This window comes from Diprion similis, chromosome 7 (assembly GCF_021155765.1).
Source record: "Diprion similis isolate iyDipSimi1 chromosome 7, iyDipSimi1.1, whole genome shotgun sequence".
NCBI classification, from domain to species: domain Eukaryota; kingdom Metazoa; phylum Arthropoda; class Insecta; order Hymenoptera; family Diprionidae; genus Diprion; species Diprion similis.
The window spans coordinates 4,122,771-4,148,999 of NC_060111.1; the positions used below are offsets into that span (position 1 = coordinate 4,122,771).

At 43.0% G+C, this 26,229-nt stretch overlaps 4 protein-coding genes and 1 long non-coding RNA gene across 8 annotated transcripts in view; 3 read left to right on the plus strand and 2 right to left on the minus strand.

Annotated features, from left to right (window-relative positions):
* LOC124408058 (angiotensin-converting enzyme-like) overlaps nucleotides 1–26,229 on the minus strand; it is a 42,898-nt gene that overhangs the window by 8,962 nt on the left and 7,707 nt on the right. The window contains exon 10 of the mRNA XM_046884720.1: nucleotides 25,292–25,634. Within this exon, the coding sequence (XP_046740676.1) occupies nucleotides 25,292–25,634 (343 nt within the window). The remainder of the gene's footprint in view (nucleotides 1–25,291; nucleotides 25,635–26,229) is intronic.
* LOC124408062 (proline-rich protein 4-like) lies at nucleotides 203–25,033 on the plus strand. 2 transcript variants are annotated; one of them, XM_046884725.1, is made up of 3 exons: nucleotides 203–363; nucleotides 654–1,811; nucleotides 24,606–25,033. In XM_046884725.1, exons 1-3 carry the CDS (start codon nucleotides 352–354, stop codon nucleotides 24,813–24,815), a joined length of 1,380 nt encoding a protein of 459 aa, XP_046740681.1. In that variant the 5' UTR covers nucleotides 203–351; the 3' UTR covers nucleotides 24,816–25,033. The 2 variants fall into 2 exon arrangements, with proteins under 2 accessions (XP_046740681.1, XP_046740682.1); XM_046884726.1 differs by lacking the exons at nucleotides 203–363; nucleotides 654–1,811 and adding an exon at nucleotides 23,163–23,278 and having other exon boundaries at nucleotides 23,622–25,033.
* LOC124408070 lies at nucleotides 579–19,329 on the minus strand. Its single transcript, XR_006929395.1, has 3 exons — nucleotides 19,320–19,329; nucleotides 3,411–3,416; nucleotides 579–714 (listed from the first exon to the last, which is right to left on the minus strand). It is a non-coding gene; the product is annotated as an uncharacterized LOC124408070 (long non-coding RNA).
* LOC124408066 (proline-rich protein 4-like) lies at nucleotides 5,253–6,526 on the plus strand. Its single transcript, XM_046884732.1, has 3 exons — nucleotides 5,253–5,327; nucleotides 5,417–5,618; nucleotides 5,773–6,526. The coding sequence occupies exons 1-3, from the start codon at nucleotides 5,316–5,318 to the stop codon at nucleotides 6,513–6,515; spliced, it is 957 nt and encodes a 318-aa protein (XP_046740688.1). The 5' UTR covers nucleotides 5,253–5,315; the 3' UTR covers nucleotides 6,516–6,526.
* Nucleotides 14,643–17,698, plus strand: LOC124408057 (uncharacterized transmembrane protein DDB_G0289901-like). Of its 3 annotated transcripts, none has more exons than XM_046884718.1 (4): nucleotides 14,643–14,792; nucleotides 15,135–17,064; nucleotides 17,173–17,288; nucleotides 17,379–17,698. In XM_046884718.1, the coding sequence occupies exons 1-4, from the start codon at nucleotides 14,781–14,783 to the stop codon at nucleotides 17,484–17,486; spliced, it is 2,166 nt and encodes a 721-aa protein (XP_046740674.1). In that variant the 5' UTR covers nucleotides 14,643–14,780; the 3' UTR covers nucleotides 17,487–17,698. The 3 variants fall into 3 exon arrangements, with proteins under 3 accessions (XP_046740674.1, XP_046740675.1, XP_046740673.1); XM_046884719.1 differs by having other exon boundaries at nucleotides 17,173–17,243; nucleotides 17,334–17,698; XM_046884717.1 differs by lacking the exon at nucleotides 17,173–17,288 and having other exon boundaries at nucleotides 15,135–17,135; nucleotides 17,334–17,698.

A 26,229-nucleotide genomic window follows, 5' to 3' on the forward strand; every position in this document is an offset into this window, starting at 1 on the left:
TTAATCGTCTAGTGTCGGCTGCTCGTGTGTATAAACTCTCTTCGAGAAAGAAACTTACTACAGCTACTTTGGGTAAAAAAGTGAATCAAGCGAAAGAGGAGGAGAGACTAAAAAAAGTGAGGCATAAAAAAAAAAAAAAAAAATCGGACGAAACCACACGAGCGTTAAGGGGGAGAGGCAGGACCTCATCGGTGGGCCCGACTTCGTCGCACAAAGAAACGTGGGGGTAGGGCCTAGGCGGCTGGGCCCCGTCCGAAGGCGAAAGTGTGCCGCGTATATAAGGCCCGGAGTCAACGGCAATCAGCATCCAGTTCACTCCTGGACTCACCCAGAACATCGTGAAACACAAAAATGAAGAGCCTGGTACGTCGATAACGATATACTTTACAACCAGTCCGTGACGTTGTTACGAAACGAGCAGGAAACCGCGTTATAAGTGTACCCATAACATTGGGAGAAATTCGATGCGAGAGCTTTAAAATCAAGTGTTATACATACGACAAGTGAAATCCCCGATCAGGAATTACACCCTTTTGTCGATCTTTTGGTCTTCTTTCACCTTCGAGTATCTCGGTTGACTTTTGAGTATAGAATAGTTGATTGAAATCGAGACAGATTCTCAGTTCTTTATAAACCTTTTTCTCCTATTCCAGCTATTACTAGCGCTACTAGCGCTCGCCGTAGCAGCTAACGCTAAGGAGGATGTAGCGGCGGCTAGTGCTAAGGAGGAAAAGGCGGTGGTTCCGAAAGAGTCGTCACTTGTGGATAAATCCAAGAAGCAAGACAAACGTGGAATCGGCCATGGCACTTACAGTTACGGTTACGGCTCCGGCTCTGCTGGTTACGGTGACTACAGCGGTCTCAGCGGCTACGACATCGGGGGTGGTCACAGTGGTCTTTTGTACGGATCATCGAACCTTGGAGGCTTGAACTCATACTCGTCGAACAACTTCGGAGGCTACGGAGGCTACGGAGGCTACGGAAGCTACGGAGGCTACGGAGGCTACTCAGGCATCGGAGGCTACTTGGGAGATTACGGAAACGGAGGCGCCGCTGAGCACGTGAAGACGGTTACGGTGGTGAAGAAGGTTGCCGTGCCCTACCCGGTTGAGAGGCACATCCCTTACCCCGTCGAGAAGCAGATACCCTACCCAGTCAAGGTCCCGGTCCCGCAACCCTACCCGGTTGAGAAGCAGGTTCCGTACCCAGTGAAGGTACTGGTCAAAGTTCCGGTCCACGTCCCGCAGCCCTACCCGGTAGAGAAGAGGGTTCCGTACCCCGTCCACGTCACGGTCGACCGTCCCGTCCCCGTCAAGGTGCTCGTGCCGCAACCCTACCCCGTAGAGAAGCACGTCCCCTACCCCGTCAAGGTTCCCGTTCCACAACCCTACCCCGTTGAGAAGCAGGTGCCCTACCCGGTCAAGGTTCCAGTCCATGTGCCGCAGCCCTACCCCGTCGAGAAGCTCGTCCCGTACCCCGTGAAAGTCAACGTCGACAGGCCCTACCCCGTTCATGTTCCGAAGCCATACCCAGTCACGGTGGAGAAGCCGGTTCCGTACCCAGTTGAGAAGCCAGTTCCATACCCAGTTAAGGTTCCGGTAGACAGACCCTACCCTGTCCATGTGCCCAAGCCCGTGCCCTACGAAGTCAAGGTACCGGTTCCCCAGCCCTTCCCCGTTGTGAAGCATATTCCGTACCCAGTTGAGAAGCCAGTTCCGTACCAAGTCAGGGTTCCCGTTGACAGACCGTACCCCGTTCACGTAGAGAAGCCCGTCCCGTACCCAGTTGAGAAGCCTGTTCCATACCCGGTTCCAGTTCACAATGTGGAATATAATAATTATGAGAGTAGCGCTAACGGAAACGGTTACAACAGCGCCGGTTACGGAGGATATTACGGTTACGGTTCCGGTTCCGGTTCTGGAGACAGTCTGAGTTACGGTTCCGGACACGGTCTGGGTTACGGTTCCGGGCACGGTCTGGGTTACAGTTCCGGACACGGTCTGGGTGTCGGGAACACATACAGCAGCGGGAACACATACAGCAGCGAATTCTCCCATCATCATTAGATGGACAGAGTCACGATGGGAGGGGTTGATTAGACGACGTGTAGCAGACCACCAGAAATGGATCGAAAGTTAGGATCGAGATTTTGGACTTGATGAATGCACAGCAACTCGGGGTCTTGCCGACTTTGGGCAAGACCTCGGAGTCATGTTTTCTACGGTACTGTTCAATGCTTGTTAAATTGTCAGACCAGCAGTGGAGTCCAAGAGCCGTTAATCAACCCCTAAACAATCGTTCGCTATATGCATGTTGTACAGTGAAATATTTTTATACTATAAATGAAATAAACTGGTTTTTTTTAGAAAAATTTAAGCAACTTTTTATCCTCTGTACCTACTCCACCAACCCATCATCCCTTAAGATCTAAACTTCTCGCGCTACATGGTCAACAGCTATGGAAAGACAAGACATTTTCCGCGGAAAATGCGCAGGCATTCCAATCCAGTTTTCAGGAATGCGTCCTACGGTTACCTCGCTACTTCCGTAGGCGTAATGTGAGCAATGGACTACAAGATCTCTTTAAACGTGGCAAATGAAAGTCATCATACACGTATTTCAACGGTTACTTCTTACGCTCCGTTACACCGGTTAATTCAAAGTATTGCAATATCCATGGCTTATTATACATGTAAGTAAGTAATACGTATGTGTGTATCCATCGAGCTGTCGTCATGACGGTTTCGCACCAGCGACTGGACGCCGCACACGCACAGTGACTTACGTCGACGCCTCCCAGTTTTATCCGGTATTACGTAAGCTCAGTCATTAACGCATGCGGCTGCCTGTGGTTGAAAGTAAGAGTACCCCCCACCCTCCCCCTCCTCCTCCGCTCTACCTTCTCCTCCACCCTCTTCTTCTTCTTCTTCTTCTTCTTCTTCTTCCTACGCTGAACACAGAACCGATGTCCCAAGCCCAGGAAATGATCTCTCCTTCCATACACAATTCCCCTCTCACTTGGTCGATGATCAACTTGCTTGAAAGAAGTGGGAGACTGGATCGGGTACCAATTGCGGTATCGTTGACGCTTGCTGGATTTTTGTTTTACCATCTGTTTTCTTTTTCGTTGTCTTCGAATTGGGAACATGCTTCATAGCTCGATATTGATCAATGAAAAACGAGAATATGTGTATTGGTAGGCATTCCGCTATCCCAACTTTGGCGAATTGATCGATAGCGATAAAGATTGTTGATTCAGTGTTGAGACGTTTTTGTTTCACGTTGATCCAGTTTCTTCATTATCTTTTAATTCAATTCTCTCCTGGAATATAGTCCAAGTCGATTTAGCGACTTAACAAATTGAGGCAAGACAGAGGACTCATTAATCATTTATGGTAATATACATCGACCACCGGCTGCGTGCTGATGGTTTTTGTCAGTTGCTCGAAAGCAAAAAAATGCCTCAGCACCAAACACAAGTAAACAAGTTCATCCATAAACATGGAATCGATTATAGAGAACGGTAGTCATCAAGGTATCTCGATTTGACAATTTTTTGCGACCTCGAAGCAGGATTAATGCTAGGAATCTATAAATTTGAATTTTCAGATAAACCACAAACTACTTGGACAGTTTTTTTCCCTTAAATGTCAAGTGTCGACCCTCAATGATGTGATTCTTCATGTTTCTCATGCCATTCGAGTCAACGAAGAGCAAACGGACTGCTTACACAATTAGCTGCAATTAGTATTACATCTGGTCTACAGTAACTGCTGCCTGCAGAGCCACCACATCCGGTCAGAATTGCATCGAAGTGCGTAGAGAATAGTGGATTGGTAAAAGAGGCTTGTTGGTAAGAGCGCTGCTTTCTATCCTAGTCATCGTACACGCAGAGTTGGAAATTTGCAACCAACGTCAAGTTACCATCTGAAAACCATGATCCATTACGGCTGGTGGAGAACGTGCGCCATGTAACTGTCTCCCATGATGATTATCCGCAATTTTCAATTTTCATGCCAAACGTGTCGCACTTTACTTTTTCACCTCAGATTTACATCGCACGCGGAATAATTGTTGAAAAGCCAGTCTCTAAAAGTTAACCAGTCTAAGGCTCGTTGTCATAAACGTTCAGGACAAAGAAATATTAATGCTAATGAAATTTGCAGGGTGAACACGCATATTTTCAAGAAAGTGAAAATCCCTCGCGCCTTATGAGGACTCGGTCTTCTTCACGAGGTAGAATTTTCACAAGGAAATGAACTGTTGCGCCATTGTGCGGATTTATGGAACATGACACCTTGGAATATAAGCTGGATTGATGAATCTGTTCGACCTACAGAGTCAATTATCAGCTCGTAAAAATCTAAGGGGCTATATTGACCGATGAAAAGAATGAACGGTGAACAAATACGCCGTGTCTTTGTGGGTCTTTGTTTGCTAATAAGTGTTTATGAAACCGTCGAAAGGAAACAATGGTTCAAGTAACAATTGCAGTTCTCACAGGACGACTGATACATGAGAATTCAATTAAGCGGACAAACGAGAAACGAAACTTGAAAGCGAGTTAAGGATAACCTGTCGTTCAATTTAAACCATCTGCCGATTATTTTGCGTTACAAATAAGTAGATGATTAGAACCTATGATCGTAGACTTAATAGTACAGTAAATTAGAATTGTGGTGATCACTGAGCGTGGCTGTCTTAGAGCGAATTCAACAGATCAAGACAGTGATCAAGGGGCGGGATGAATCCGCTAATTGCCATGCATTTCAGCGCAATTAAGCCGGTGTTCGTAAACCGTGAGAAGATGCATCGAAGATCGAGAGTGAAGCCTTCAAACCAAGGAGAGATCGCGTGCTATTCGTGAAACCAAGTGTCCGTTAAACACGATCTTCGTATTACAGAGAAAAGGAGCTGACCAATCCCGTTTAACGATTTCTACCTTGCACCCGGCGATCGATCGAAATTCCGAATGACGGAAGGCCTGGATTCTCCAGGATTCTACTCGGGAACTTTCGAATATTGGAACCACTGCTTATATTTTGGACTTGCATTTGAACTGAATTACCTGCCGGACTGACATCGGGAGAAAAACGTCGTTGCACTCAGAGGAATTTCATTCGCGTGCGAATGACTAGTGCAATGGGAAAGCTGTAAATCTATTGTAGATTAAGTTGAACGATTCACGCCTCGATTCGCTCTTCTAATCCCGTATAAAAAGTGCATTCTCAGTTCCAGCAGCCGTCAGTTAAACTGCGATTCATCTCACGCGAAGAGCTTCAACTTGCTATAAACCTCACCGACACGTCGACGAAATGTCGAAAAAGGTATCGGTTTCATCGGTTTTTTGGCTATCTGTGTCTCCTAATTTTAAAACCTTCATTCTTGAATTTAACCTCCATCGATCGACTTTTAGCAGCATGGAGTTTCATGGATCGTAACCGCTATCTTACTGGCACTTCAGACGGGGCGAGTCCGAGCTTATTCATGGGGTGAAAAAGGGGGTCAAACATCAATGGGTTTGGGCTATGGGGTGATACACTTTAGCATATCACAGGACATGAATGACCACGAAAAAAGACGACTGCTTGGAACAGATCGCATCGACCATGGAACAGGTAAGATACCGACCACCATTCACCGCTCGACTGTTAACTCCAATGATTCCAGGATAAATTGAAATTCCAGTGAAACAGTATAAGCCTGGTTTCGTGACATTGAGACATTTTGGAAATCACGTTACTCGATAACCCGAATTCTCAAAATTTTCAGACGGAGTGAGCAGCGCTGGACACGTAGAAGAGGATCACGGACGTGGTGAGTTCGAGGATCGATTGCTGGGCCAGCACGTCCACGAAGACAACTACCGCGTTATAACGATTATAAAAAAGGTGGCCGTGCCATATCCCGTGGAAAAAACCGTCCACTATCCAGTGATAAAGAAGATATTATACCCAGTCCGAGTGCCGGTCGCGCAGCCTTACGCCGTTGAGAAGGAGGTGCCGTATCCGGTAAAGGTATATGTCAAGGTCCCGGTTAAAATACCGAAGCCGGTACCGGTCGTCAAGGAGGTACCGTATCCCGTCGAGGTGCCCGTGGACCGGCCGGTTCCCTTGAAGGTTTATGTGCCCCAGCCTTACCCGGTAGAGAAGAAGATACACTACGAAGTCGAGGTTCCGGTACCCCGACCTTTTCCTATCGAAAAGAACATCCCGGTGCCGGTAAAGGTTCAGGAACATTACGCGCAACCCTATCCTGTCGAAAGAATCGTTCGCTACCCGGTCGAAGTCAAGGTGGAAAAACCGGTGATGATTAATGTCCAGAAGCCCTACCCTGTTCCAGTTCAAAACTCGGTTCCCTATTCCATGGAAAAGCCTGTTCCATATCCGGATAAGGTCCTGGTTGAACAGCCGGTTCCAGTGCCAGACGAGAAGCCACTTTTGATGGATGAGGCTATGGATCATTTGGTTAATTACACCTCTGATGCGCCGGTCAATGATTATGGTAACCGATAGCTCGATTATGGGATCGCAGATTTGGTTGAGGGACCAGATAAAAGTGCTGGAATTTGAAGGCAATGCTTGGTACCTCGTTGAGTGATCATGGCTCACTCATGGTCCAAATCAAGACTGTAGATTCTGGATAAAATGGAGCACCGATCATCTCCATTGTTATATAACAATACATTACTTGTACTGATTAACTTGTTGTTATTTATTTGATTATGATGTTGAGAAATTATGATTGCATTATTGTGCAGCGATTATTTTGAACCCTATTTGTAATATTTTTGAGAAGCTATAATTATACATACATGCGAAGGATATTTTCAGAGTTTAAAAGTATAGAAAAAAGAGAAGAGTAATAGCAGTGGTAATAAGATGACATATGAAGACCTTGATAGCTGCTTAATTCCTCTTGTTTATTGTAACACTTGGCTCAAAATGTCAACCAGTTTAATTTTCGAATAAATTTGGAATGATCTGTGACCAAACCTAACGAATGAGTTGTCGAGAAGTACGCGCATGGAATGGCGAAACCTGCGGTTTGTAAAAAAAACTTTCAGAAATCAGTGAATATTTGTATAACTGAAATAAAAAGACGAGAAATTCGTATTTTATTCCTTGAAATAAACTGCATTAAGTTTGTCAGCAAAAAATAAAGCATACATTATCGAGGCTCTTATAGAGTGAGGAAGAAAAAAATTTATCTCGCAATATTTCTCAAAACAGACATTTAACGAGTAAGATTTCTGACGCAATCAGGGGTGTGGACTTTAGAAAAAAACCTGAAGTAATCCTCCACTTTGTTTATCCGAGCGAATCTTCGATGGCACTGAGCTGACAAACAACGTTATTAATCACCAGCGTTTAGAATATCAAACGGCAGCATTAAACCCGGAAATCCTTATCTGACGACTGATTGGTACCCTACTAATAAAACTCCCGTTTAATTTTTTCACTAGACAACCTATTTTTTCCATCCTCCGAAGAGGAATGTCTCGAAATTTCAGGCATCTGGTATCAAATTTAAAGTTACGCAACGTTATTTAGGGAAGTATAAAATTTTATGGACTCTATCGACCTTCGACGAACCATCGTCTCACTCAATCAGGTTCGAATAAACGATCCAGCCTCGATGAGATCGGGCTTCTCCATCACCGTTTGCCGGTTTTGGAATGCAAATAAGACACTAATAAATCCCTCGAATTCACGTGGCCTTTAATCAGTCTTTAAATTCTGAAGCCTGTGGAGCTTCATGAACACCTTAGTTTCGAAACAGACAACCATGTCGTCCATTTCACTCCAAGATTCCGTACCCATCGAATCTACATTCTGGATGAAAAATCTCGAAATAAAAGCCAAGGTGTGAGGCACCTCCTGGATATGACACTGGTGTCACATTGGGGTCGGTGGAGACCCCACATAAAAAATCATTTAAAAAATTTTACGATACACTTAAACTATGATTTTTCAAGGCAAATCAACTATCATGAGCAAAATGAAATTTTGAATATGAATCAAAAAAAAAAAAAAAAAATTCATAAAACAATAGACTACCAGAAATCGATTCATTCTACTCAAAAAATTATATTTATATTATAATTTGAATTTTCAATATTTTTAGCTGAGAGTAACTCTCAAGGCAAAGATATTTGAGAGAAGAAAAATTATGGAGCAATTGAGTGACGAAAAAAAAGGTATTTTTGGAAAAAAAATGAATTAACGATTCTTGCGATATTTCATTATTTATCTTGGATCAATCGGATTATTTTGTATGATTTTCGTATAGAATTTACGGTGAACATGACGTGGAGTCATTTTGACCCCGTTGTGTAGCATAAGGGTAACCTTTAAGCTGGAACCTTGAGGTCATGCACCAAAGACATTTAATATTTTGACTAGATTTTTTTGCAACAATAATTCTTAACTTTAAAGTAGTCAAAAAATTTTCAAAAGGTAGAAACCTTCGAGTAACGGAAATTTCAATTAAAAACTCTGAGGTAGTGAACGACTCCAAGGTGCTAGCTAAAGGTTAAGAAGAATTGAGTTATTGAAAAATAATTGAATAGCAGGTAATATCATAATTCAGAAGTGATTGTAAAGGAATGTTAAAAGTGACAGGTTTTAAAAGCGATGAGCACGTCATGTGGGCGAGCAGTGCCAGCCTGGCTCGACTGGAACCAAAGAATGTATTTAGTGGCCAGTTTTTACAGCGGAACCAAAATCATTATGAGTATCACGTGTCCAATAGCGTGACATTAGACCAGATGGCTAACGAATTGGGTGAAGAGTAAGGATGAATAAATTTTGAACTTGCAATCTGACGAGTGAATCACACCGAAACCGGATTTAAACAGCGAAAAAGTCAACTTGGTCGTTAATTATGTCACGATTTGCATTTATTGATGAAATCTACTTTATATTCCACTGTAGCCGAATTGCGGTAAAATTTTTTTCTTTTTTTTCACATGCACGATTGCAGGTAATGTAATCGGTCCCCACAGCCACGCAGAGATGATAAATTAAAAAATGGCTGTAAACTATCGATGTCACTCACGGGCTGCAACCACTGCTACATCATTTCTTCTCTTGCTTGCAGGTGTCCGTACAGGTGTATTAACGCGTCTCATTGCACAAAAACGACTTATAACCAAATGTATGCAAAGTTGCATAATCGATTTTCGGACGATGGATGAGCCGATCGCCCTTTGATAAAATCCCACTTTCAGTAGGCATGAAATCGTTCGACAGAACAACCAACGTTGTTCATGTAAATGGACCAAGAAAAAAAAATATAAGAGAAAAAAAAATGACGAGCAACGAAGAATCATGTTCATAACTATTTCGTACATGAAACTTTACTTGCAACATTTATGCCAGTGACATAATTGGAACGAAGAGATCAGAGGTGACTCTTGAGTGACCATTAAATCCGAGATTGCTCCCGTATTTTATTTTACACTTCAAGACTAAGTTGCGTCAAAAGTAAATACCGAGTCTGGCACCCTCACATAACGCATTAAATCAGCGCTCGTTGTTCTTTATTTGATTTAGAAAGTGAGAAACGGTGATCGGCCTGAAGGGACTTGCGGTGTGGAAAGATGATCTCGCTCGCCAGTCCACACTAACTTTATTTTTTTTCGTTTATGATCTCACCGGAATTCAATTGGACGAAAACTGCTTCCGCTTTCCAAGACAACGATACAATCGTTACATAAATCTCTTTGGCAAATTTTATAACTGCAGTGATTCGCAAGTGGTGAATGCAACGCGTGTGCTTGCAAAATGAAATTGATCGGATGCGTACTTCGAGTTATTAATTGATTCAGCAGCAGCTAGATCGATTCGCTTTCCCATTTTTTTTTTTAGCATTTTTTATTCTCTTCACTGACTTTGCAGCCTCCATTATACGGTGGCATGCACATGTTCGAGATTGAGATCCAGATTTTAACGACACAGCGGTCGTTAAGAGCTCGACGGGAAAAGTGTCCTTAAACGTTAATGTGCAAATTACGTGAGTGATTCTAGTCTTGGCGCAGGAGTTTTTAAAGATTTTATACCTGCCCGGGATTTATGGGCTAATTCTAAATATGAACTGGATGCTCTTGGCAAGATTTTATATTTCTCTCAAGATTTATCTCGAAATAATTAATACGAATTACAAAACTTTTTACGAAGCGGATACGTCGGTTGTTTGTTACCTTGAAGAACTCGTTTCTGCAGTATTCAAAACGAAAACGGAAATTTTTGAGTGACATTAAGAAAATCAAGTGATTAAAATTCAGTTTCAAGCGTCCGGGTGAATCTGCATAATTTTTCAATCTAGGCACGAATCGATGTAAACGAAGAACAGTAACAATAAAGAGAATCAAAATTAATGAAATTCTGTTATCTTCGATCCTGACACGCATCTCTCCCACTATAATTCACCGTCGTTGCATAAAAACCAAGTCCATAAGAATGAATAACGAACAAAAGATAAGCCTGCAGGTACCGTAAATTAAAAAGTGCCAGACATTTTACACTTTCACGTTGCGTGTTTGATCTGGTTGAAAAATGAGAACCAGGCAGGAATCGCCGATACGTCGCAGAAATTTTTGCAGGACATTGTAAGGAGGAAACAGATTTCCGAATAGATAGATATATAACAACGTGTGCTTACCGCAAATCTTCAATCTTTAAAAAAATATAAAAAAAAAACAAGAAACCAAATCGGTGGTTGACATTTGGTTAACCACAGTTACAAAATGCGATATTGCCTTGACTGAAGAATAAACGAAAGAAAAGAAAATGGCCTTAGAGTGTCTGCAGGGATCTAAAGATGGATAAAAATAATTCTTAAAATGCAATTTTAGCCTGATTAGCGAATAATTAATTGATTACACTTCGAGGCGAAGGTGCAAACCGAATGCCAGGGTCGGCAGGTAGTCTCGGAATTCCGTGATCGATTATTCTTTAAAAATGCGTGTAGCCTTAACTCGAGGTACTTACTTTCTTCGCGTGGCAAAAAGACGGTTAATAATATAAACGAGCAGAAAACTGACGCGAAAACGAATGAAAGCCAGTCGCACTACACCTTGGCAGTGTTTTAGTGTGAAAGCAGAAGCCAAGGCCGGAAGGTCTGGTCATAAAATGGAAAAAAAATATTCCCGAAACAAATAACCAAGGAATAATTGTTCAAGAGTAATACGTTAATTGTAACAATATATTAGAAAGCCTTTCAGCGAGCATAGAAATCACTTTAGCTGTTATAATTGTGTCTAGGGAAACGTTATTTCAATTCTATAATCAAAGATGCACAAAAATATTATAAATAAAGAAAAAGATGAACTGACTTGTCAACGTTGACATTATTAACAAAATACATAGCAGTGATCACCTTTCAGGTTAGAATGTCAAGGATCTTCCAAGGCTCCAAGCAGTTATTTTATAATATTACGTAATGAATATGACATAAATTTACTCTTTATAACATCAAACGACTCAGTTATTTATTCTGAATGAAATCTGTATCCTCTTAATATACTATGAATAGAAATGTGTAAAAGTTGAACCGGATTCTCGGGTTTAAAATTTATTTAACATATATGAATATGCAGGCCATTTAAATAACGAAAATTTTTATTATTAACTGATTTTTCGGGGCATGTTCATAAATGTCTACATAATAAATTCACGGGACGACTGGTTTCTCAGTATTTTAGACAAGCTAGGTTTAGTCGATGACCAAATCGGTCTCGAATTGTAAAATGCAAAAATTATCCGTTCTGTTTTTAATAAAACGCAACGCTTAAGGCTATAAATGTTTATAACCGATGCCTCAATTTTTTGTCTAACTGCAACGCTCCAAAATGAATTTTCTACGGTCATTCAAACGGTTGTTGTGTGCAGCTGAGGACAGACCAATGACGTAACATCGTTCTGCAGATCTGCTGCATCAGACGTTGCTAATCGTGAGCAGTTTTAATTAGAGAAACCTGGCGAGATATGTAATATTTCATCTTTTTTACACCTCCGTTCGTATATAGTTTAAAGACGTAATAATTACACTTGATAGCAGCGCAAGTTTGCGACTTGAATTACGCTTGAAATTATATCGGCAAGAATTTTTGCCAACTGTGGAGGAATTTTATTTTTCGTCGCAAGAGAATTGCGGAATAAATTCCGCACGGAGTTCAGAGAAAATTTTGCAGCCCCTAGAAATTTTTGAAACTGAAAACTTCTCCTCAAAGTTTATTTTGGGAAAAATTTTTACCTGAAAATTGCGAAAGCATCACTGATATGATTATTATTTATTATTGCAATGTACGGATCTTACGTAACCCAACAAGTTTTGTACTATGATTAGAAAAAATTTGTCGATATTTCAACGCTTAGTGAAAGCACAAAATTGTTGCTTTCATAACCCTACTCAAAACTGAATTGAGTAGAATTTTTGGCGCCTAATATATTCGACGGTACCGATTCACTCTGTACGAAATTATATGGTCACTCGATAACTCTGTCGAGGATGAAATTATGGATATTAGTAATATGCTTCGTAACACCGCGGCAGTGGATACCAAGAAAAAGTACAAGACATTTGAATAAAAAATAGAATCATCAGCGCTACAACTTTTTCCTTGAATATTGAAATTTTCTAGATAAAACGTGAGACTTGCGATAAATTTTTACGGAGACCAGCAATCAAGTGGCAGTGAATTTCTGGTTTTTCAAGATGTCGTAAACAAAAAAGAAAAGTTCCCTAATTTTTTACAGATTCATTAGAACTTCGTGGAACTAGAAAGCATTGAATTTTTTCTTTTGGATTTTTTTTGCGTTTGTTGTACTTCACGCTACTATCAGGCTGATGACAAATTCAATGCGACGTTTCGAGAATATTACATATTAACTACGACGATGCAAAATTGCGAAATGACTCATGACATGCTATGCAATTTATTACATATATATTACATAGCTCGCTCAAATCGGTCGGCGATTAATTTCTGCATGTAGGTATACCGTGAGGATATTATTATACCCGTTCGGCTATTTTGCCCAACAATTTCCCCCTCCGTTAGTCAAAAATTCCTGGGCCAGCGGAGCAAGGACGTGCCATTTCTTGATATTGTAACCCACGCGGAGAAGAGCCAAGAACTACGATATGTGGACGAAACTCTGAATACATTTGCATAATTATTAAATTACAGACATTTATAACACATATTTTTATTACGGAATATGGAGAATCGTTGATAAACATGTAAAACGCAGATGCTATAAATTTTGCAGTTTTTTTTATCAAACTCGATTTCAACCGTTGTTTAACCCTCGAAAGAAAAACTTTATTTTGAAATTAAAAAGGTTTTGCCAATTTTGACTCAAGTATAGAAATAACATGGAGTGCGGAAAAATTTCGTTATATGTTCAAATTTGGTCAGTTGAGATAAAAAAAAAAAAGACTCAATGAATTGTGAAAGAAGTTCTCGATTTACGATTCATGGTTCACAATAATTTTTAGCAAAATAATGAATTGCCGATTTTTACGATGTTTCATTACTTATTTCGGATAAAATTAGATCATTTTAGATGTTTTTCATATGGAATTTACGGTGGGATTGATTTTGACCATGAAAAATTTCATTCAAAGTAAGAATTTGAAATTGAAATATACTAGGCGATACTACGAAGAAATTGAAATGAATTTTTTTAGCAGAAAATGTGAGTGAGAGTTGTAATAAAGTGTTGAAAAGTGTAACGCGAGTTGATCTCGCCTGTGGAGCAGAAAGCTAACCGATCAGCGAGTCGTTCAATAAAAGTATAACGCATTACATACACACGTGGAAGAATAAAAGTGAAGCTTGATCCACGGCAGACGCTGAAGAAATTTGTGTGTGTGTGTGTGGGTTAAAAATTACGTGGCCAATTACGAGGGCCCTTCTCGTTTCGGGAAAGTTGTCTTTGCCTTTGTTGCCCGCTTGTGGTGTAGGTAGAATCTCGTTGCGGCGAGTACGAGAGTTCTTTTTATCATATGTTGTTCTTTGTCTTCCTTTTTCTTTTATCCACAGACTAAATTCGCCCAGGTTGCAATTGTATCCGGTAATGGAATAACAACAAACTAGCTGGCAGAAACCGATGCATAAATTACCAGGGCGTGTTCCATAAAAAACACTAATTTTCTATCCCGCGTTCGTGGTTCGGAAGAATTTCGTAAGGACCGAGAGAAAAACGAGCTGCAGCTACATTATTCGTCTATTAATTAACTAATTACAAAAATTTCACAAGTATTCCGTATCCCGCTGGAAGAGGAGGAGCCGACTTGTTTATGGATGCGAAAAGAAAAGATGTGCGGAATCCTCAGCCTTGTACAATTATCGCTAAAAAATATTTTGTAGGTTGAATAAAAACGAGATGAGAGGAAAAAAAGTGCTAAAATCGGACACCTAATGGTCGCTAGATGAATCCAGAACTGTCACCAGGACGTGTAATATCTCTAAGAATAATCCATCATGGTAGCGCAAGGAAGTAATAGAATCGTAGGTGTGAATTGGTATCGCGTTTGATTGCAAATGCGGTCTTCTCGGGCGGCGTTGAGCGTTCATCCCATACTTTCAAAAAGCTGGACAATGTCGATCATCCAAATGTATTGTGGGTACATACAGAGGCGCGGTGCGGAGGCCTCTGGGACCGGGCGGGCGGATCGGCGAAAGTTGTCTGTAGTATAAATAATGGTGGAGACCTCTCGACCAGCATCCAGTACTCGTTTGGCTCTCCTGGTCTCTTGAACGCACAGCTATGAGACATCTGGTCAGTAGAATTCGTCTCTTATTCTCCAACAAGACACAAAGTGTCCGAGGAGTATCTTACTAAGTCATAATGCAAGGGACTAGTGTTGTGCTCCATGTTAAATACAAGTACCCATAAGCTTGATTTTTATTTGGCGTATTCTTTGAACGCATTTCCCGTAGTTTAGGTTTTTCCGTTTATCCCTCAGTCGTGATAGTCTTTCAGACGTAACGAATGCAATTCAGAATTAAAATAGTCGATCACTAGTTCACCTCTCGCTGACTATCGTTCAAGACTTGTCCCTTTTTGTTCCACTTTCAACCACGTAAGATTTTCCACTAATTGTTCGTCTTTGAATTCCAGTGTCTCGTCGCTTTCCTGGCGCTGTTCGCCCTCGCGTCAGCAGCCACCAAGAAAGAGGATCTCGAACGAGCAGCCGAGCTCGCAGTTGAAAAAGCGGCGGAAAAGGCGGCAGAAAGGGCGGTTGAAAAGGACATTGAAAGCGGGAAAACATCAACGGATACAAAGACGATCCATGAGTCCCACTCGAGCGAGGACAAGAAGAACGAAAAGCGTAGCACGCTAGGTCTTGGCTACGGATCCGGATCCGGATGGCAGTCGCTGGGTTCAAACGGCGGTTGGCAATCGCTGGGCAATTCCAACAATGGCTGGCAATCAGTCGGTTCAAACGCTGGCTGGCAATCGCTGGGTTCAAACGCTGGTTGGCAATCCCTTGGTTCCAACGCTGGCTTGCAATCCCTTGGTTCCAACGCTGGTTGGCAATCCCTTGGTTCAAACGCTGGCTGGCAATCGCTCGGCAATTCTAACGGTGGTTGGCAATCACTGGGCAGTTCGAACAATGGCTGGCAATCGTTGGTCTCAAACGGTGGATTGGGTTCATCAAGCCTTGGTAACGCAGGCTGGCAATCATCGGGCCTGAGTGGCAACGGAGGATTGCAATACGGTTCCGGAAACGGAGGCTGGCAGTTGTCCGGTGTTAACGGAGGAGTCTACGCAGGTGGACTGGGTGTGAATTCCGGTCTGGGTTACGGGGGTGGTTGGTCAGCCGGAGGCAATGGTGGAGGCGCAGTTCTGGATGGTGGAGCGGTTGTAAGTGGAGTTCAGGGCTGGAACGGCGGCCAGAAGTTAGTCTCAGTGAACACTGTGAAGACATTGACGGTTGAGAAGAAGATTCCGGTGCCAGTGACAGTCGACAAGAGGGTCCCAGTCCCTGTTTACCGTCACGTCCCGTACGAGGTCAAGGTGCCAGTTCCGGCACCCTACACCGTCGAGCGCAAGGTGCCCTACCCCGTCAAACACTACGTGAATGTCCCGGTCCACGTGCCGCAGCCCTACCACGTCACTAAACACGTACCCTACGAAGTCAAGGTCGACAGACCTGTGCCATACCGCGTTGAGGTCAAGGTGCCACAGCCGTACACCGTCGAGAAGAGGGTGCCAGTTGAGGTCAAGGTGTCTGTACCGCAGCCCTACACCGTCGAGAAGAAGGTACCGTACGAGGTCAGGGTACCGGTCCATGTGCCTCAGCCCTATGAGGTTATCAAGAAGGTCCCCGTAAGAGTCGAGGTCCCCGTTGACAGGCCCTACACGGTTCACGTGCCCAAACCCTACCAGGTCTTCGTCAAAAGACCGTACCCCGTAGAGGTCCCCAAACCCTACCCCGTCGAAGTTAAGGTTCCGGTCGACAAGCCCTACCCAGTTCCAGTGGAGAAGCCGTACCCCGTTCACGTCAAGGTCAACGTGCCGCAACCCTACAACGTAGTGAAGCCGGTTCCAGTTCAGGTCGAGAAGCCATACCCAGTCCCAGTCAAGGTACCGGTGGACAGACCATACCCTGTTGTCGTCGAGAAACCCTATCCAGTTGACGTCCAGGTTCCGGTTCCCGTCAGCGTTCAGTCCAACTCCTGGAACTCTGGAGTCTCGAGTGGTGGTGAAAGCTTCGGAGTATCATCCGGTGTTTCCGACTCAGGATCTTACGGAGGCGTTTCTGGAATCTCCGTAGATCAGGGATACGGATCGTCGGGTATTTCTGGTGCCGGCGTAAGCTCTGGATCTGTTTCGAGCTTGTCCTCTGGTGACTTCTCCGTACAATCCGAACTCACGCCACCTGTTATCTCGGCGGAAGGAGGTAGTTACGGCTCTGGATGGTCATCCCAGGGAAGCGGTGAACTGATCAACTCTGGAAGCGGACTGGTCAACTCCGGAAACGGATGGTCGTCCCAAGGTAGCGGCGAACTGATCAACTCTGGAAGTGGACTGGTCAACTCCGGAAGTGGACTAGTCAACTCTGGAAGCGGATGGTCGTCCCAAAGTAGCAGCGAACTGATCAACTCTGGAACCGGACTCATCAACTCTGGAAGCGGACCCATCAACTCCGCAAGTGGATGGTCGTCCCAGGGAAGCAGCGATTTGGTCAACTCTGGAAGCGGACTCATCAACTCCGGAAGTGGATGGTCGTCCCAGGGAAGCAGCGATTTGGTCAACTCTGGAAGCGGACTCATCAACTCCGGAAGCGGATGGTCATCCCAGGGAAGCAGCGATTTGGTCAACTCTGGAAGCGGATGGTCATCCCAAGGAAGTAGCGACTTGGTCAACTCCGGAAGTGGATCGTCGGTACAAGGAAGCAGTGGATGGTCCAGCGACAAGACCACTGGATGGTCAGGTGAGAAGAACAGTGGATGGTCACGAAGCTAGAGGGTTTTCGACTCCAGCGTTCTAACGATAACTTTTGTACATTGTAGTAATATTGTTTGAACGAGTCGATGATGTTTCAATTTTTTTACCTACTGCTCATAGTCACGTGTGTATATTGATGTTAATGACATAATGATTATATTGTAAAAGGAAAGACCGAAATACTTTGTACGCACACATCGATGTGTAATAAAAGACGATTTTTATACGAACTCATCCAACGGCTAGTTGCTCTCCATATTTTTTCTGCACGTTCACCACTGGGAGACAAATGTAATAATGAACAGGTAAAAAGTGGTCTAACGATCCGGTACTGCAGATAAACGCTCAAGCGATCGTAAACCCAGATTTGAAAGGTTCGAGGTTTCACTTCGTGGACTCTTTCCAGAACAAAAATATCGCTTTTATACTGACAGGTAACGGAATATGACTTGCAGACCTTCAAAGAGAAGACCGAAGTCACAAGAAGTCCCTTTTTCATTTCGATCATTTCTTCTTACGCTTAACCTCGAAGGCAATTTCATCTTGTCAAATCGACATCCAGAATCCATTGTCTCTATGAAAAAATAAGCAATATTCCATTTCCTGAATGAATAAAAGAACTCCCCTACCACAGCATCTAATTATAAACCGCGTTGAATTTTATTCTTCTCTCGAATCTGTGCATCATTGTCAATGTAGGCGAAGGTGATGGTAAAACACTTGTTGGGATATTAAAAAGTATAATAAGGTTGGGTCGTTAGCCGTGAGAGGATCGAGCGCCCACCTCTTAACACGCGAAGAGATTTCTATTCTGATCGAGAACAAAAGAAATAAGGTGCCCAGAAAAAAGAGTGAAATGGATCCACGCGATGCGGCGAAAGGAATCGTCGTAATCTCTGATCTCCGTGTGTAACAATGCTTCTGTCATAACGGCGCACAATCGTCACTGCGCTTGACCAAACGATGACAAATCGTTCGGATACTGCTAAGTCAACGAATCGTTTATCCGATCAAGATATCTATGAACAGTGAAGTCTGCGTTACGTTTCAACCGAGAGAAAAGTCGGTGTGGAGATAGGAATTTGAATAATCGCCTCAGGTGGCAATTGAGATTCGACACAAAGGCTCATTGGAGCAAAAAAATTTTCTTGTCCTTAATAATACCGTAATTGTAAACCGGTTTGCAAAGCTTCTCTTGACCGATTTGATGAACCAGAAACAGATGCTGACATTCAATTAGCGGTAGTTTCGTTCGAATGTATTGGAAAGTGTTCCAATAATTATTGTGCAAAAAATACTCCGAATGGGACATCATGAATTATGCAAGTAATTAAAATTGTGCGATTCGCATTTGCACGCCCAGACTTACGACGCGACCCCGAGGCTACGTAAATGGCAAAAGCTTTATGTTTCACTCGCAGGATGTGAAAGTGGTTTAATTAAATTATACGTATCAATGATTACATGGGCGGGGACAAATTTCTTTCTGTAATACTCTAGCCGATTTAAATTGCGCCTTAAACCACAAGACTTACATATTTTTCCAACGAATCTCAGATTCAGGTTGTAGCGTTTGAAACTGAAAGACAATAACCGGATGCGATGCCGGATTGAAACGAATTGCAACTTTTGGTTCCATCCACGATCCCTTTCGTCTCTTTTTTCCGCAAATTTTATGCCGCAAAGGAGAAACAGGAACACGTTTCGCAATCGTTCGTCACTAAGACTTCCGCCTGCGTTTAAGAATAACATACGTATAATTAAACGGCTTGTTTAAAAACAGAGCACGCTTCGTGTCCTGTTGAACTCTGGCTCCACTGCGTTACTCACTCAAAATCAGTTTCCGCTTACTTGCGGTTTCTTTCAAGCAAAATCGGGCGATTTATATGATAGACCACGGAAATACGATGCGACGTTTATAATGCTGAACTGGGACTGTATAAAAAATTGTTCTTTCCACTTTTTGTTCCTCATTACATATATTGTATCTAAAATCTCCAAATGATTTATTACAAATTTATCGTGCAACGATGTTTCAGTTAATTGATTCTCACGTCAATAAACGAGAGTTTCCCTCGTAATTACCGCCGGTCAATTCACGTGTGTTCGTTACTTTACACATGCGGTTGAAAAGCGATTACAGCCCGACCAATAAACGCTCCGACTAGTTATTTTTTTCACATTTGTAATGATTATTTCTAACCATAAATTGGAAAAATGGTATTACGAAATTAATTGCTCGGTGCCTTTGTAAAATCGATATTAGAGAATCGTGTTTAACTCGCGCATTGCTCAACAAGTAATAACACACGCCTGTAATAAAATGCAACGATACAAATTGCAAGCACTGCTCGGATTCCACTTCCCGTTACATTTCACTCGTCAAGGCAGAGAATCGTGCGCATTAGGCTCGTATAATATACATAAAACAACGATCAGTTAGCGATCAGATAGCGCAGAGATTAGAAAATCATCGTTCGCCTCTGCGCCATGTGATCATTGCTTAATTAAACGTCTATAACTGGGTCCTATCTTGCCACAGCATCGACAAATTGGGCCCTATTAATTTCGTGATTGATGGTTCGGCAGGTGAGGGACACCACGGAAAAGAGATCCTCATCCTGCGCCATCTACGGAACCGATTACATGGCGTGCATCATGCCCATACGTGTGTATATATATGCATATATATTCACATGTAAATAACACGTATATAATGTAAAACTCTTCGATACTTTCTCCGATCTTTGTACCGTTCGACTTCTGCTCAATGGCACTATACATATATCTATACACACATCAAGGAATCACCAAAGGGTTTCGAATTTCGCGTTCCGTGACGTTGATTGCTTCTGCACGTCTCGTTTGAGGTAATTTGACGTGCCACGTAACTCGTCGATCCCAGTTTTTGATGGTTCTGTGAAGGAGAAGGCCTGTAATTATTGAAATTCAGACCCCTTTTGATGCCGATCTTCGATTTTTCAAGACCCAAATACTAAACTTTGCCGATGGTTTGAAACCGTCTGTCAATCTCACAAGCAAAAAGCTTCATCCACTTGTCGACGGAGCTCTAATTGCTGTTGCGTAATGGATTCTGGACATCGTCAGCTGCGTTTTACGCACTGCATCGCGATGTGCCTTTCGCACTACTGCATGCACTCAAGAACACTTGTTGCATAAGTTTTAACTACGTGCGCACTGCGCTATGACAAATTGGACGAAGTTGAAACCTGTTCGCTTTTCTCAACTTAATCGCGAAACCCGGTTCTCTTGTACACACGCGAATAGAGTTTCTCTTGTCGTTTCGCGAAATTACCGCGTGTTTCGCTGTTAACTGATTTTCAAATTTCCCGTTCCCATTTTCGATTTCCTAAAGTAAAAAAAAAACCTGGTTTTGTTTTTTTAAGAACGAAAGATTTATTACACGTTATTACAAAGAATTTTCCTGCACACGTTACATGAAAAATGTAATTTTTTTCACTGTACAGAAACGTTGCAACGTTCGCACACAAGCTCTTCGACTTTTTCTCGGTTCCGATTATGGCTTGCCCATGTAATTGTACACTTGGGAGCGATGCGACAGCTTTACGTCGCTACTGAGTTCATACGCATTACGGTATTCATTGTACATGTACGTACGTGCAGCGTAATATCCCCGGAGTACCATTCAGGTAATTCCATGCCTAAAGTCGTCCGGTTCGCGTCTGGTTGAAGCCCGTTACGTACTGTTGCTCGAGTCGCTGCTTATGGGTATTTTTATTCTCTTTCCTTGGTAGGCGTGAAAAAACGAAGTGGAAAGAACAAAACGAACATGAATATAAACACAGGCCGTAGCCCAAAGTAAGAGAGTGAAATTGTAACGATCGAAAGTAGATTTCATTATACGGATGATACGGCTTTCCCATCTTTAATATGCATTATGCCTTCGGACTCGGGTAATTGGAGAAGTCGAAGATTTTCATACGATGTGTTATTGTAATTACGGAATTATTTTGTATCGAGGAAAAATTTTTAAGTATCAGAGAAATCGTAGATTTCATTATTTTTAAATTAGAATTGAATGGTTAAATTTCTGTGGTTTTTTTTTTTTTTTTTTTTTTTCTAAATCACATCCCATTTTTTGTTTTCTTTATTTTTTTCGACTTTACCAATTACCGAGGATACAGGAAGTTTACGATCTTGATAATTAACGATATCGAAAAAGTTTCTCTCTGGCACTTAGCGAAACGCGTCCGAACGACAAGAGCCGTTAAATTTTAGAGGAAGTGGTGGAATCGTTTTGTCGACAAAAAAGTATGTAAAAAAAAAATCAGGTTACAAGTGTGTACATAGTACGTAGATACACGCGCGTATAATAAGGCTTATTTACATAAACCGGTGTTTGTGCAGAATTCGTAAAGCGTGACGTTGAGCAAATATTTGAATAAATATCCTTATGGACTTTACTTTGCGCGTCAAAATTATCTTCTCAGCAAGTGTCCAGCTTCCTTGGCTACTGGAGAATACAGATATCCTTTTCTTCTGTGTACACCGGATAGTTAATATTTATTAACACGCACGTAGCTGAAGCTGGCAATAAAAGTGTCTCGAAGTTTTACGGACCTACAATATGTAAGTATAAAGAGAATTGAGTAGCGAGCTGCTAATACGAAGTATGTAGCAGAACTCGTTTTACGTAACACTAGCTTTCTGTTCGAAAATAAAGACACCTGGAATTTGAATTGCAAAAATTGTAAAAGAAGAAAAAGTAAACTTGAGCGTAAGGGCTTCAGAAAATGTGAAATACTATGTAAAACAATATCATTCCATGCATGGAAGTTGCGAACGACGATCTGTAACGATCTGCTCAGGCTACTGCCGCAGATATCGAACCTCCTTTTACTTTCATGAATTTTCATTACCGTTTGTATCGCGTCGTGGCTACGGTATTATAGATATACAACTGCGCAAGAACGCAATGAGGCCAATCGCGTAGCAATGAACTTGCAAGGTTCGCATAATTCACGGACGTGCAAGGTAGCAGTCACGAGACTAATTCGAACCAGTATAATAAAAATATCCCCTCGAAATTACTGTAAGCAGGATAGCAATTGGGGTGAATAATTTGTGCATTTTTTTTTTTTTTTCTCATCTCTACAACAATTATTTAGCGAATCACAATTCAAAATCGGTTAACTTACGACCCAGAATACCAAAAAGTTATCGGCAACTGAGAAAAAGAATGAAGTCGAGGAAGTATCAAGAGGGAATCGATAAGCGTGAAAGAGAAAATGAAAGGGATTGATATATCGGAAGTAGGATCGAAAATCGTTCATGCCAGACTTGCGAGGTTTGTACAGTTCCTTGTTCAGCTACATAAGGATATTATATAGGAACGGAGAGCGGCTGCCGCGGTCCGAAAGTGGATATAGAAGTGTGGATATACACACACAAGTAGCAGCTATACGAGGTATAATAGCGTCTGAGTAGGAGAACCTGGTTGTAGGTGAGGAGAGATAGTCTTACGCGTTGCGGTAACAAGTTTGATGTAGAAGAAGAAGATGAAGAAGATATGAGAAAGGTAAGAAAAAAGTTTAAAAAAAAAAGTAATATACACACGCTATACACACCGGCGTAATCACATCGTACGTATTTCACTTTCAACCGCGTGAGCAGAACTCACCGCTGCAGCACACAACAATATATGTTGTGCCTCTTCTTTTCAACCGGGGAAAGCAGCCGGTAGGTATAAAGTCAGCTGGTTCTTGAGGGCGAGCATCCAGTAAAGTCTGGACTTTGGTCACAGCGATACCGGAACTATGCGGCTATTGGTAAGAGGGATATACTAAACGCATCGTGAAGCCTCTGTGGAATTGAGTCGAATAAGGAGTAAGGATTAGTCTGTTCTTTCCACGTAGAGGAGGTCGAGAAAAAGAAGAAGAGAAAAGACTGTGGCTCGTATGGAGATGAGTTAACGTATTGGAGTGAAACACCTTGCCAGCGAGTCATTAGCAACGTCTTAAATGAACGCATTAGGCAAATGAGGCTTACACTCGACAGACGATCCTTCCTCCGTGTTTACTCAATTACACAAAATTAAACTCGTTGAAAAAGGCACGGTCTAGTGACGATGAAACGCGAATTTGCCTGAAAATAATTATTTCCAAATTTCAGGTGCTGTTGTCGCTGGTAGGCCTGCTGGCCTTGGGATGTTGCGAGAAGGACGCGTCGCCGAAGTCGGTCGAGGATAAAGACGACTCGACGTCAGCCTCGGAGAAGAAACAGGACAAACGAGGTCTGGTGAACATTGGAAACCACGGTTTTAATCTGGGCTCCGAGCTGGGCGGAAGTCACAGCTTTGACCTGAGTGGCGCAGGACACGGAGGTTCCTTCGGGGGTGGCGAAATCGGCGGGGGTCACGGGCTGGACTTGAGTGGCCATGGAGATTCGGGTCAGAGCTACGGAGGTGGCTACGGTGACGACGGGGGGAAGATAAAGCAGATAACCATAGTGAAGAACGTAAAGATTCCATATCCGGTTGAGAGGAAGATACCGTATCCGGTCGAGAAAGAGGTTCCCTACCCCGTTAAGGTCCCCGTTCCTCAGCCCTACCCTGTAGAGAAGCAGGTACACTATCCCGTCAAGGTTTACGTTAAGGTTCCGGTTCACATTCCGCAGCCCTACCCAGTCGAGAAGAAGGTCCACTACCCCGTCCACGTCCCGGTGGACAGACCAGTGCCCTACAAGGTTTACGTGCCACAGCCCTATCCGGTTGAAAAGAAGGTCCATTATCCTGTTAAGGTTCCGGTTCCGCAGCCCTACCCCATCGAAAAACACGTGCCGTATCCGGTCAAGGTTCCAGTGCACGTACCGCAGCCCTTCCCAGTCGAGAAGCCGGTGCCTTATCCGGTGAAGGTGCACGTCGACAGACCATATCCAGTCCATGTCGATAAGCCGTACCCAGTTCCAGTTGAAAAGCACGTTCCCGTTCCGGTGGAGAAGCCAGTTCCATATCCGGTCAAGGTACATGTGGACAGACCGATTCCTGTTCCGGTAGAGAAGCCGGTTCCGGTTCCCGTCAAGGTTCCGGTTCCTGCGCCCTATCCCGTGGAGAAGAAGGTTCCTTATCCGGTCGAGAAGCCCGTTCCATACCCTGTGAAGGTTCCGGTTGACAGACCAGTTCCCGTTACCGTTACTAAGCACGTTCCCTATCACGTCGTCAAGCATGTTCCGTACCCAGTTCACGTCCATGAAGAGGAGGGTGGTTTTGATTCGGGGTATGGCGGGGGTGGCGATGGTGGACAGACTTCCGTCGGTGATTATGAGTCCAGTTTTGGCGGGTACCAGGAGTCTCACCATGGACACTAGGGACCATGGTATCTTCTACTGTCTTCTTGTACCTTTTTACGTTCGGCCACTGCTACGATCGTGACTCTTTTCGATGTGGATGCGAGGAAAAAAATAAATCTAGACGCGGAAACTCCGAAGCAGTGAGTCTATGCATGTACCTGTATTGATGTATCCTATGATGTATCGTTTAATTGTTTTCTATACACTTTCTAATAAAAACCAAAGAAGAAAATAAACCCGTGTGCACAGCTGCGCGCGTGTTTATATTACCATACCGCAGTCCAATTTACATCCCTGCATGTAACAGACCATTTTTTTACGATTTATGACCGAGACGTGGAAAACGGAAAGTGAAACTATGCTCGAAGCGATCCACTTCCGTCGCACCGTCGTGCGCCTTTAAAAATGGAGATTGAGTCACGAATCTCACCACTTTCGCATAATCCGTCGATATTTTTTTTCACGCAATTTCTCCAAGCCCACGAATTACTCACCGAATGTAGGGGATGTTCGCCGGTATGTGGTACTTGGATCCTGGGTCGAAGTCGTCCTCGGACCTCAGAACCGGTGGTTTGATCCCCGAATACTGTTCACGCAGTCTGTGCCAGTGACAATTGTACTCTTCCCTGTTTACAACTCGGTTAAAAATGTCCCATCGCCATTTGTCCATCGTCAGGCTAAACGGCAGGAGTACCACCTTGTCCATGGCCAGAGCAAAGAGGTAGTTTATGTCCGCTGAAGGCTCCACTGCATACCTGGGCGCCAAACCAAGAGTCTGAAGGTGGCGAGGCGTCGCGACGCTCAGAGCGACGGCCTCTCCGACGGCCTCGTGAAATCCTGCGAAAAAGAATCAGATCAAGATCCATAAGATGGTATGGCAAGTGTTGTCCGAAGCAATTACGATGCTGTGAAATCTGATCTACATATACCGAATCGAAATGCTTTCAACTGTCCAATTGCTGTACGCAGTTACGTGAGATTCACAATAGTCATTGCAATTGAGATCTATAATCCATTTTTTCATGCGGATGCTTTCACGCCATGGAGATACGTGAGAAAAAATGGAGACGACTTAGCGCGATGATCAGACTTATCGCTAATTACACGCACGCGTGCTTCCTGATTAACGCTGTACTGCAAACGCACATTTTACCACCGCAACCAGAAGAAAGAGAAAGTGCAATTATGCCCGCGAAAAAAATTAGATCTGTACAGCAGTTTCATCCCGCATTTCATTTTCCACTCTCGCTTTATCCTCTTCTTCTTCTTCTCTTCTCTCTCTTTGTCTCCTACTCCTCATGTTCGACGTAACTTACTCCGACTGTTAAACTCGAGTACTTATACCGACTTTCGAACCATTAAACGTAAACACTGAACTCTATTTACGACTCTACTTACCAGAGCCACACAAAGACGGGCAAGTAAATATTTA